The 13,647-nt window shown below is 43.1% G+C and overlaps 1 protein-coding gene across 1 annotated transcript in view; it reads right to left on the bottom strand.

Moving 5' to 3' along the window:
• The window catches only part of LOC143785773 (putative methyltransferase DDB_G0268948), a 40,719-nt gene extending 31,915 nt beyond the window's left edge, over positions 1–8,804 (bottom strand). The window contains exon 1 of the mRNA XM_077274895.1: positions 8,654–8,804. Within this exon, the coding sequence (XP_077131010.1) occupies positions 8,654–8,764 (111 nt within the window). The 5' untranslated portion in view covers positions 8,765–8,804. The remainder of the gene's footprint in view (positions 1–8,653) is intronic.
• Positions 8,805–13,647: the final 4,843 nt, after the last annotated feature.

Raw genomic sequence — 13,647 nt, 5'->3', positions numbered from 1 at the left:
CGTGGGATGTTCCTGTCACTCCCTAGACACCTCGTCACAGCCGGAGAACTAACTACCCCAAAGATAGAAACAGGAAAGCTATCTTGCCTCAGAGAAAATTCCCAAAGGACAGACAGCCCCCCACAAATATTGACTGAGTGGAGAGGGAAATGACATACACAGAATGAAACTAGGATGTAGCAAAGGAGGCCAATCTAGCTAGACAGATAGAACAGGACAGAATACTGTGCGATCAGTATTAAAAACTAGAAAAATCCACCACAGAGTTTACAAAAATCTCCACACCTGACTAAAGGTGCGGAGGGTAAATCTGCTTCCCAGAGCTTCCAGCTTAACTGAATAAATCCATACTGACAAGCTGGACTAGAAAAAACATAGAATGTGCTGAACGATTAAGTCCACAAAAAGTGGAAAGCAAAAGAACAAAGCAAGGACTTATCTTTGCTGAACTGGTCAGAATATCAGGGAAATCCAAGAGAGATGTGAATCCAAGCCGGAACCATTGACAACTGGCACTGGCTGAAGGATAGAGCCAGGATAAATAGCCGAGCCAGAATAGACGATCAGTGGAAGCAGCTGTTGACTGCTAAATCCAAGGAGCAGCAGTTCCACTTAAATCCACCGGAGGGAGCCCAAGAGCAGAACTCCCAAAAGTGCCACTTACAACCACCGGAGGGAGCCCAAGAGTGGAATTCACAATAGTCAAGCCACTCATGACCAATAGACAACGTCAAAAGCATCTTACCTGGACCAAGGAGAAAAAGATCTAGACTGTTGCTCAGTGGTCCAAGATGTTGGTTTCAGATGAAAGTAAATTTTGCATTTCATTTGGAAATCAAGGTCCCAGAGTAAGGAAGAAGAGTGGAGAGTCCACAATCCAAGCTGCTTGACATATAGTGTGACGTTTCCACAATCAATGATGGTTTCGGGAGCCATGTCATCTGCTGGTGTAGGTCCACTGTGTTTTATCAAGACCAAAGTCAGCGCAGCCATCTACCAGGAAATTTTAGAGCACTTCATGCTTCCCTCTGCCGACAAGCTTTTTGGAGATGGAAATGTCATTCTCCAGCAGAACTAGGCACCTGTCCACACTGCCAAAAGTACCAATACCTGGTTTAAAAACAACAGTATCACTGTGCTTAATTGGCCAGCAAACTCCCCTGACCATAACCCCAGAGATAATCTATGGGGTATTGTCAAGAGGAAGATGAGAGACACCAGAATCAACTATGCAGACCAGCTGAAGGCTGCTATCAAAGCACCCTGGGCTTCCAAAACACCTCAGCAGTGACACAGGCTAATCGCCTCCATGCCACGCCGCATTGATGCAGTAATTGATGCAAAAGGAGCCCAGAACAAGTATTGAGTGCATTTTCTGAACATACATTTTAGTAGGCCAACATTTTGGATTTTAAAATCATTTTTCAAGCTGATGCTACAAAGTATTCTAATTTACAGAGATAATGACTTTGGGGTTCTCATTGGCTGTTAGGGTGGTTTCACACTTGCGTTTTTGTCTGCAGCGTTTTTTGCACCAAAAACGCATGCGTTTTTTTTCCTATATTTAACATTGAAAACGCATGCATTTTTGTGTGTGCGCGTTTGCATGCGTTTCTGAACGCATGCGTTTTTTACTGCATGAGTTCATTTTCAAAAATGCAACTTGTAGTAGCTTTTAGAGGGGCGTTTTTTTTGGACCAAAAAAAACGCATGCGTTTTCATGCGTTTTTTTGGGGACCAAAAATGCATTGTCGTCAATGGGGACGCATGAGTTTTTTTTGTACATGCGTTTGCATGCGTTTTTTGACGCATGCGTTTTTGTAACAAAGGTTGAATAGACTGTAGATAAGGTTGTCTAGACACTGATAAGCCTCCCCCATAGCAGCAGGGTTATAAAAGGAAGGTTGGGGGAAGTTTCTGGTCACTTCTCATCAGACTCCATAGAAGACAAGACCCTGCCCAGACGCATTGGTGGACATGACCCAGAGCAATGTGAGTATATCCTAGCCAATGCATTTATTTCAAATTTTTTGGATCTACATGTCCTAATTTCTTCTTTTTTTTTCTTTCAACATGCATCAGAATGTCTTCTACGGAGTGTTCATCTGATGAGGAGTTCCAGCCACGTCAGTCAGAATTGGATCATGTCAGTGAGGTTAGTTTTTTGTCCTTCAGCTTGGTAAGTATTGACTGTCACATCGACACATGAGACAATTTGATTTTTTTTTTATAGAGCACTTCAACTGAGGGACAGAGAGGGACGGAGCAGCGGAGTCGAGGTCCGGTGAGAAGACGGCAGCGGGTATGTATAGAAGGCAGACTGTCCTCATTGTAATATTCTTGAATCTTCCTTTCTGTACCCTTGATTTTCTTTTAATTTTTCTTGTATGATCCTTTTCTGAAAGTTGACTTTCATATTCCTGCCCTTTCTCATCTTCTGTTATGTTTTTTTTTCCCAATGTGATTGAGCAAACTTAAATGATTTCCTTTTACTTTTAGGTTTCACAACGGGATGACGACCGGATCGATAATGACCTCCTGATCACCCTGGTCCAGGAGCGAGTCCCGTTGTGGGACAGCCGGGATCCACAGCACGCAGTCAATAGTACGCTACGTTGGTTGTGGAGTGAGGTGGCCCAAGCGTTGTGGGATGGCTGGGAGAATGCCCCGCCACGGGTCCGTAATGCATTTGGTAAGTATTGCACTGCAGTGTGAAGCAGCAGAGACCTTGGCCGGGCTCTCTTGACTGTGTGTGATGAAAGAAACTTTTCGGAGTTTCTGTCATCACACACAGTCAAGAGAGCACGGTAAAAAGTACTTTTTCTGACCATTATATGTTTTTGTTATTTCACAGTGGACAAAATAAGAACACGTTGGCGTTCCATTAAGGACCGCTTCAATAAGGACCTTCATGAAGAGAATCGTGCAGCAAGTGGTTCCGGAGCAAGGCACCGACTGTACAAATATCACCGTGTGCTGGCCTTTCTAAGACCGGTCCTACTCATGAGAACGTATTTCTCACATGCTTCCGGTTGTATTGCATTGACATAATCTGTAATTTTAAATTCCACAGGATGTACCGTCTTGTTATATTTTGGTATTAATTTTCTGTTTTCTTTTTTCACAGCACACACTGCACGACTGTCGCAACAGGTTCTGGAGCGGTCCTTCAGCCGGCAGCCACGGACCCGTCCCAGCCATCCAGCAGCGCAGCACCAGGTGGGTCTTCCACACTCACTGGAGACCAGGGGGCTGGCCCATCAGGTCTTCCCCTTTCGCAGTCCTCTTTCACTGCACCCATTTTTGCGGGCTCATCCCGGCAGCGACAGAGGGCTTCGGATAGGTCCCTCATGCCCGAGTTTTTGCACTTGAGCTCGGTTTTACACGAAGCAATCAAGGCTTTAGGTGACAGAATGGATGTGTCCCATAACCTCTTAGATTGCCGCATCCAGGATGTCGCCAAAAGCGTTGATCAAGTGAAAGCCGACCTCCAGAAGCCAGCTCATCATTTTTTTAATCAAATACAACAGGGCATGTCGGAACACCTTAGCCCTGATCTCCAGCTGAGTGTGATGCAGGCCTGCAATGTTGCTTTTGTGCAGGCTATGCAGCAGAGTCAGAGTCGCAATTTACAGCAGACAGTGGCGGCCTATCCAACTGTGCCGTCACTGTCACGATTAACCACTATTCCTACCTCTGCTGCATACCACTGCACGGCCACCTCTATTCCATCCACAGGTGTACTCCACTACAGCGCCAACACGATGACGAGTGCTGTTGGACATCCCACCGCCACCACCGTGACAACCGCTGCTCCGGCTTGGACCTCCTCCGCTGACACCACGATGACGCAGGACCCTGGCGTGGCTTATCGGCCCGGCCCCCTACCGATGCAGCAGGACCCAGGCATGGCATATCGGACCGACCCCCCCCCCGATGCAGCAGGACCCAGGCATGGCATATCGGACCGGCCCCCCCCGATGCAGCAGGACCGAGGCATTGCTTTCCGGGCAGGACACCCCCCGATGCAGCAGGACCCAGGCATTGCTTTCCGGGCAGGACACCCCCTGATGCAGCAGGACCCCGGCATTGCTTTCCGGGCAGGACACCCCCCGATGCAGCAGGACCCAGGCCAGGCGTATAGGACGGCCCCCCCCATGCAGCAGGACCCAGCCATAACTTTCCGGGCAGGACCCACCCCGATGCAGCAGGACCCTGCCACGGCTTTATGTTCCCCCCCACCAGCAATGCAGCAGGACCCTGGGAGGGGTTTAGGTCCCCCCCAACTATGCACCAGGACCCTGGTATGGGCTTATGTTCCCCCCCCAACGATGCACCAGGACCCTGGGAGGGTTTTATGTTCCCCCCCAACGATGCACCAGGACCCTGGGAGGGTTTTATGTTCCCCCCCAACGATGCACCAGGACCCTGGGAGGGTTTTATGTTCCCCCACCCCAACGATGCACCAGGACCCAGGCAGGGCTTTATCTTCCCCCCCACTACGATGCTGTTGGACTCTGATGTTGCCGAGCGCTCCACAATGGAGACGGACTGTGTTATTGTGGAGCCGGATCCTGACGTGTCTCCCGCAAACACTCAACATCCTATTAGCCCAAGAAGACATCCCCCTACCAGGAAAACCCAAAGGAAAACCACCAAAACACATAAAAAACAAAAAACTCTGAGTATTCCTCCCCCATCACCTACCGATGTGTCTCTATTGTCTGTTGTGTCTCACCCTTCCAGTGTGTCTCAAGACCCTCATGTTTTAAGCCCCATCCCCGAACTTCCAGACCCTTCCAGTTTTATTGCCCCTTCTCCTGCTACCTCTGCCTCCTCCACGGTGAGCCAGGCTTCAGTTCTTAACACCCCCCAGTTACGTCACTCTACCCCAAGCCGGCGCGGTACAACCCGTCGCGGTACAAAAAAATAAATTTGTTTGTTTTTACTCAATAAAAAAAAAAAGTTTATTTGCAACAATTATGCTTGGTTTATTGTGTCTTTCACCGCTCTCAACACACACCAATAAACTTCGCCACACACTTATTCTTTTGGCCAAAACATATCTCCAGTAGTATAAAATACAAGACTACATCTACATGTGTTTCTTTAGTATACTGATATGAGTTGGCCAAAAAAATAGTAGTTATTTCCATACTGTTATTTTTGTACCTAGTGTAGTGTCACTGTACAAAGAGAAAATGGTGGAAATCAAGTTCAGAACTCAACTGAACCGGTCAGATGTCAAAATAGACACCTGACCTATTTAGTTGATTACTGCCTTGTATATTCACCATATTCTATATAGCACATTATGTGACAATGGTTGTCAAACTGATGGGACAATGATTGTCACACGCTACATATCTATGCTCACCTGGCCAGGTGTAAGAAATTGTGAATTCATGATCATGTATATGTTTATCATGAATTCATTATTTCTTACACTTGACTTGATGGGTATAGAGAGCGTGACAGTCTTGACGCAATGACGTAAAGAAGATTACCAATAAATAAATCAAAATTTTGTTCCATTATTATAAGTATGCGGCCTGTGTTTTATATCATTCTTTGTAAACCAAAATAGGGAGTGCAACAATATAAGAGGTCAATTATGATGAAAAAAAAAAATTATTACCTCATCATCTATCACCCACTCCTGGTTTTGGATTACAAAATATGATATACATATCTACTGCCCATCTTTGGTCAACCTTTGTTTAGAGAGGAAAAAGATAGGAGACATGGTCAACACAACCAACACTAAAGTTTATTAATTTGAAAAATTTGTATCAGTATTTAATAATTGGTAACGATAAACATACAACAGGACATTTACACAACATTGTCCTGCCATGACACCCGTCCAATATCGGAAACAAAATAGGCCGCAAATTGGTCCCGCATAAGACCAACGGCTGCAGTTGACCGCATCGGGTGATGCTGAAAATCAGGCAATGGGTGTGAAACTGGTTCATCAAGTTCAATGTGGGGTCGCTCCTTAGCAATGAGGTAATTGTGTAGAACCACACAGGCTTTGACCACCTCGTCCACTGTTTCAACTTTTAGATTGATGGCGGTTGCAAGAATGCGCCATTTAGCAACCAGAATGCCAAAGCTGCACTCTACGGTTCTTCTGGCCCTGGTCAGTCTGTAGTTGAATATTCTTCTAGTGTGGTCCAAGTCCCTACTAGAATAGGGCTTCAGGAGATTTTCACACATCTGGAAGGCCTCATCCCCAACCATAACAAATGGCAGCGGTGGGCCTTGAGTGTTGGGGAGAGGCTGTGGAGGGGGAAAATTAAAATTGTTGCCATACACCTGACAGCCCATATCCGAGCTCTTGAAGGTCTGGGAATCATTGCCATGGCCAAAAGCTCCAATATCCACGGCGATGAAGCGACACTCCGCATCCGCTATTGCCATGAGCACTACCGAAAAATATTTTTTATAATTATAAAACTCAGATCGAGTTCTGGCAGGTTTGACAATGCGGATGTGCTTTCCATCCACCGCCCCTAAACAGTTGGGGAAATCACCCACGTTCAAAAATGTATTTGAAATTTCCCGCCACATGTCCACGGTGGGTACGGGTATAAACTCCTCACGGAGTACATTCCATAACGCACGACAGGTGTCCACAACAATTCCGGACAGGGTTGATATTCCAAGGCGGTATTGGAAGTGCAGGGAAGATAAACTCTCTCCTGTGGCAAGAAATCTAGAAGAAAAAGAAACAAAAAAAAACATTTAAAATCGGCTCTTTTAATGGTGTGTTTAAAAATAAGAAAAAGAAAAAAACAACATAAAATACATGTAATAAAAAAAAATTGGGCCTGTCATTGGTTTAGTTTTGGAACGTACCGTAATGTCACTAACAGACGTTCCTCGGGTGGAATTGTTCTACGGAGCCATGTGTCCTGTCGCAATATGGATCCTTCGACACGAGACAGTAAATCCCGGAAAGATTCTTGAGACATTCTCGTGTAATCCTGGAATTTCTCCGGGTTGGCATTCAGCTCTGCATAGAGCGTGTGATATGCTCCACGGGTCTCACGCACTTCAATGATGGGGTGCCTCCAAAAACGCAGACGCTGTCTCCTTCTCCATCTTTGGCGGTTTCGGTCTTGCTCCCAAGCAAAAACACAGGCAAGGAAAATCTTGAAGCTGAACTCCAGTTTGAAATAAAAGCTCTCCATTGAAAGATCCATCATGACACCGGAAACAGTAGCTAGCTGTGAAAATTTCTGTACCCCTAGGGTCTATATATTGAGAGACAATCATGTACGCCCTCTCTATTCCCATTGGTTGTGTCTGGTGACCTATTTTTTCTTTTTTTTTTTTTTTTGGGAAATGCTTAAAAAAACGCAAACGCATGCAAAAACGCATGTAAATGCGTGTAAACGCTGCGTTTTTTTGACGCACGCGTTTAACGCATGCGTCAAAAAAACGCAGCGTTTACATGCATTTTTGCACCATGCATTTTTTTTAAAAAACGCATGCGTTCAAAAACGCAAGTGTGAAACCAGCCTAAGCAATAATCATCAACATTAACAGAAATAAACACTTGAAATAGATCGCTCTGTTTGTAATTACTCTATATAATATATGAGTTTCACTTTTTGCATTGAAGAACTGAAATTAACTTTTTGATGATATTCTATTTTAGTGAGAAGCACTTGTAGTGGTATTATATTCCGCCGCATTTTATAGACAGTATCATTGCTGTCCGTATTGTAGCTCACAATCTAAATTTCCATTCAGTTTGTCTTTTGTAGTGGGGGAGGAAACCAGAGAACCTTGATGAAACCCACACCAGCACAGGCAGAATATACAAACTTCTTGCAGATGTTGTCTTTGATAGGATTTGAACCCAGGATCCCAGTGCTGCAAAGAAAGAGTTCTCTCCTGGGGTGCTTAACTGTATAATTTGGCGATTATTTTTTCATTTTTTTTATTTGGCCATATAACAAAATATATTAATAGGCAAAATTTTATATGTCTCACAGACATTGTATGACTAAAGACAATATGCCTTTATTTTGATCTATTTCTATTAGGACTATCAATATGCTTTGAAGCTATTATGGTTTTGGATATACAAGTATTGTCTAATGCATTGATATCGTAGATGACAAGAACAAGGTATAGTACGGCCAGTTCACATTGATCGGAGAGGCACAATTGCTCATCTCAACTTCATCGAATCTGTGTGAAATTACATAAAGAGCCAGAGAGATTTCCAAAAACCTACATCCATAGAAGATCTGTGGTTAGATCTCCAAGATGTTTAGAACAACTTCCCTGCTGAGTTCCTTCAAAATCTGTGTGCAAGTGTAGCCACCATAGAAGAATTGATGCTGTTTTGATAGAAAAAAGCAGTCACATATTACGGTAATTTGATTTAAATTTCTCTTTTGTTCATTCACTTTTCATTTTGTTAATTTATTAAATGAACTACTTTCTCTTCTATTTGTTAAAGCATTCTTACTTAGCAGCATTTTCCCCACACCTTGCTAAAATTTTTGCACAGTAGTGTTATTATTTTATGGGGAATGCAAGTATTTAATAAAATTGACATGCCAGATTAACTAAAAGATTTTGATAGGATTGCAGTACTTCACTCAATGGCTTACCTTCTTATTATACTTACTTTTCCTTTCACATAAGATAAAGCCATATTGGTTATTTCATCGGAGACTGGAATCATATACTTTTGATAAATTAATGAAAATGCTGACTTCTTGAACAAGTGGACTGCCATGGTGATCTGTGTTTGCTTTGTTTGCTGCTAGTTTTCAAGTAAAAATCTGTTCCATGTGTAGAAAAACTATTATTACAGGGTAGGAGTTGATCCATTTCCTCTATTTCAAAATGTTTGTTTTTTTTCCAGCAAGAATAGGGCACAAAAAGTACAAAGAGTACAGAGATGTAATAGATAACAGAGGGCAAGTTCAGCAGTTTCAACTCATTAGGGAGTAAGAGCTGCTACATTGACTTTCTTTAAAAGTTTTAATTAAAATTTTGACAAAAAATACACAACAAACTATACTTTAACAAACCAATTAACTGATGATTGATATACTTTCATATCTTCAATTTGCAGAAACCTTATCACATTGGTATTTTACACAATCAATACAAACATTAAAACATCAAAGAGACCAGTAACAGAACAATATATAGGTATATAATAAACACATTAGGTTCCATACATGTAAAGAATTTTGTGAATCGAGATGCCCATGTTAAGTAGTGATGATTGAGCACTAAAATGCCTGAATGCTTGATGCTCCAGTATAGCAGGTTGGACGTTTGGACAGGCTCATCTCAACTACAAAGTATAATAGAACTTGATGGGAAATTTGAGCATTTTTTCCAAAATACCCTCACAAGTCGCTGCTGAGAACAATGTTATCAGAATATTACTGCACTTTTACGGACTGACAATAAAACATACAAAAAAAGGAGAATACAATGGATTTTGAAGGAACAAATCTTAGGAAACATAATGTCAGGTGTCGAGTTCCTGCCTTTGCACAGGGGGATCTCGAACCATCTCCGCTGCGGTCATCCCATTCTCCTGCCGCAAGGGAGTCTGCTCCGCGGAGACGTCGGTCCCAGCGTCTAACTCAGGCTGACGCTGAATGACTAGTTACTACTGCCCTTCCAGGCTCTGTCCTTGTAGCCAGCAATGTTCAGCAGTGAGCAGGTCTTTCTGGGACTAAGTCCTGCTTTTCACATACTGAGCATGCCCAGGGTAAGATCTCTCGTTGGAGATCAAGGGTCACATGCTTAGATACTGCAGCAAATCCCATTGGTGCTCTAGGAAGGTCCTGAAGGTGCTCAACTTCTGTGGCAGCCTCCCATTGGTCCTTCTGGGAAGGTCCTGTACTTGCTGCAGCTATCAAAGGTTTGCATGACCGCACGGCCATGCGCTAGTGTATACTTGAAATCGTGTGTGTGTTGATGTGTGAAAGTCGCTCATTAATCATCCCCTCCCTTGTGTATGACTGCTCGTGTAAGGTGGATGTTTGCTATCTGGCGCCCGACAGAGCCATCAGTACTAAACACAATACAGCGTCAATTGCTGTGACCGCCAGTGCGGCTCCGTGCGCTATTAGAGCGCTTTCCTATCCCAAGTCTGGGTGGTTATGGCATCCGCCAAAGCAGCACAGCATGCACTCTTGTGCATTTAAATTATATTTTCAGTTACTCTGACACCCCAGTTGCGGTGTTGAGCGCAAATAGTCTGAACGTACTCTAATCCTGTGTCTTGGGTTAGAGTCCTGAGACTCCTTGCTTGCGCTCTTGGTGTGGTACCGTGGCCCTGTGATGCAACAGGGTTTGCTTAACCCGTTAACACGTTAACCCGTGTGTATCCACATTCTACCGCCATATAGTCCGTAATTACTCAGCAGCAGGTTCCATCTCTGCACGGTGGACCCTGGGCTGCGAACGCACCTTATACCATCTCTCTTATAATTTGGTGCATTCCGCTAGCCCTAACACATTATTTCCCGTACAAAGACTTGTGTGTAAGGCAAAATTTAAAAGAGAAAAAAAAGGCTCCTCCGTCCCTTATTTGCTGGGCAATCTCACACCATGTTTCCCCTTTGACTATCTATGACTACAGTTGATGATATAGTAGAGAGGAAATAAAATTACACCCACAAGTAGTCACCAGTAAATGTAAATGTAACCCCTTTACCCCCCAATGCTGTTTTCACCTTCATGACCAGGCCAAATTTTACAATTCTGACCACTGTCCCTTGATGAGGTAATAACTCTGGAACATTTCAACGGATCTCACTGATTCTGAGACCATTTTTTTATTACATATTGTACTTCATGATAATGGTAAAATGTCTTCAATATGACTTGCATTTATTTGTGAAAAAAAAACAAATTTGGCAAATTTAGAAAAGTTTCAAACATTGAATTCTTACGACCTCAAGTCAGAGAGATATGTCACACAAAATAGTTAATAAATAACATTTCCCACATGTCTGCTTTACATCAGCAACATTTTTGAAAACATATTTTTTGTTATGAAGTTATAAGGGTTAAATGTTGACCAACGAGTTCTCATTTTTCCAACAAATTTTACAAAACCATTTTTTGGGGACCACATCACATTTGAAGTGACTTTGAAAGGTCTATATGACAGGAAATACCCAAAAGTGACACCATTCTAAAAACTAGACCTCTCAAGGTGCTCAAAACCTCATTCAGGAAATGTATTAACCCTTCAGGTGCTTCACAGGAACTGAAACAATGTGAAAGGAAAAAATGAACTTTTAACTGTTTTTCTTTAAAATTTTAATTTAGACGCAATTTTTTTTTAATTTCACAAGGGTAACAGGAAAAAATGAATGCAAAAAATTGTTGTGCAATTTCTTCGGAGCATGCCGATACCCCATATGTGGGAAAAAAAGCACTGTTTGGGCGCATGGCAGGGTTCAGAAAGGAAGGAGCGACTTTTGACTTTTCAAATGCAAAATTTGCTGGAATTATTAGCAGACACCAGGCAGCATTTGGAGAGTCCCTGATGTGCCTAAACAGTGGAAACCCCCAACAATTGACCCCATTTTGGAAACTAGACCCCTCAGGAAACTTCTTTTTTTTCTATATTTTATTTAGAAACTAAACAAAAACACAGCAAATATATTGATAAAGCCATAGATTAGACATATTTTACAAAATATCTGCAACTAGAACGAGAATCCACACTGTGACCTCATTTCGTCCAATTTTCATATTAACATTGGAAGGTGAAAGAGATCGAAGGGAAACGAGTAGAACTTCAGGAATGAAGAAAAAGACAAAAAGAGAAGAGTAGACAGAGAAAGAAATGAAAGTGTGATGTAAGGAAAAGAAAAAGGGTGGGGGGGGGGAATGGGAGGATGGAGAGAGCTACCCCAATCCAGGCATCCATTCGAATAAAAACCCAAATGACATTCAAGTCTGAGGGTGAAGTTGCATAAGGCTACCATATTCCCTCAGGAAACTTAACTAGATGTGTGGTGAGCACTTTGAACCCCCAGGTACTTCACAGAAGTGTATAATGTAGAGCCGTGAAAATAAAAAAATCATTTTTTTTTCCCCCAAAATGATTTCTAGCCCAATTTTTTTATTTTCCCAAGGGTAACATAAAAACATGGACCCCCAAAAGTTGTTTTACAATTTTGCCTGAGTACCCCATTTGTGAAAGAAAACCACTCTTTGCGTGCACAGCAGGGCTTGGAAGTGAACGAGTGACATTTTCGAATTCTGACTTTGATGGTCTGCGAGCATCATGTCGCATTTGCAGAGCCCGTGATATGACTAAATAGTAGAAACCTCCCACAAATGACCCTATATTGAATTGTTATAGTGTTTTCCTGGTATGTGAATTTTATAATATGGTCTCATATACATAAATTGCGTGAGTGAATCAGGTTGGCATACGTGAGTTGTGTAGTGTACGTCAGGTTGGTACACTTAAGTTGTGTAGTGTACGTCAGGTTGGCATATGTGAGTTGTGTAATGTTTGTCAGGTTGGCATACGTGAGTTGTATAAGTCAGAAATTAATTTAGTAGTCCATGGATGTGTGGTACAGTCTGAAGCATTCATTTATACACAGGCCAGGTTTGTCGGGGCAGGTGTCACATTGCCAAATGGTGTCCTTGCGTTTTCCCATTTTTTTTGCAGAGTAAGCACCTTTTTGCGACCTTCTTTTCTTTGTGGTTTGAGTGACCTTTCTGATGAAATGATGGCCTGGTACGATGTGAGCATCTTCAGTTCCCGAAGTACTGAGGCCCACTCCTGCCTGCTTGCGAAATATCAGGGCCTTAGTCACTACCTCCTGGCACTGAAGGTACAATGTTTCGGTCTGGCTTGCACATCGTGATTGCACAAAAACATTGTACATTGCCATCTGCATGATGTGCATGACCAGCTTCTTGTACCACACCTTGGCATTTCTCATAGCACTGAACAGTTAGAGGACTTAATCAGAGAGATCAACGCCTCCATGTTCTTGTTGTACCCCAGCACACAGTGTTTTGTGGACCTGTGTAGAGGTACCTCATGTAGTGGTGGAGGTACTGCCATCACCATGTATGGTGGTCAAGAAAAGGACATCCTTCTTGTCCTTGTACTTGACAACCAGCATGTTGTTGCTACATCGGGCTCTGATCTCCCCCTTTCTGAGCAGCTGCCCAATTAGCATTTTGAGGAGGACGTCCTGATTTTACCAGACAGTACCACAAGCTGTGGTATCTCGTGCAGAGAGGGACTTGAAGAGTGGGATGCTGGTATAAAAGTTGGTACCTTGATCCATCAGTGGGTGCACCAAATCCCACACAATTTTCCCACTCACTCCCAGGACAGTGAGGCATTCAGGGGGTTGAATCCAGGTGTCCTTCTCTTTATAAACTCTAAATCTGTGTGTGTAACCTGAGGTACTCTCGCACAGTTTGTAGAGTTTAATTCTTTAACTGGTCTTCTTACTGGCACTTACTGTCGAAATATGAGCCTCACCTTGAAATGAATTAGGGACTCATCCATGCAGAAGTCCCTTTGGGGCACGTACACCTCAGCAAACTTGAGTGAACAATGACGGCAGAGCTTTGAAAAGTCGGTCAAAGTTGGGGTCGTCTCGG

Source organism: Ranitomeya variabilis, chromosome 7 (assembly GCF_051348905.1).
Source record: "Ranitomeya variabilis isolate aRanVar5 chromosome 7, aRanVar5.hap1, whole genome shotgun sequence".
Classification (NCBI taxonomy): domain Eukaryota; kingdom Metazoa; phylum Chordata; class Amphibia; order Anura; family Dendrobatidae; genus Ranitomeya; species Ranitomeya variabilis.
The sequence above is the reverse complement of the archived record's forward strand: the minus strand, read 5'-3'. Positions and strand labels throughout refer to the sequence as shown.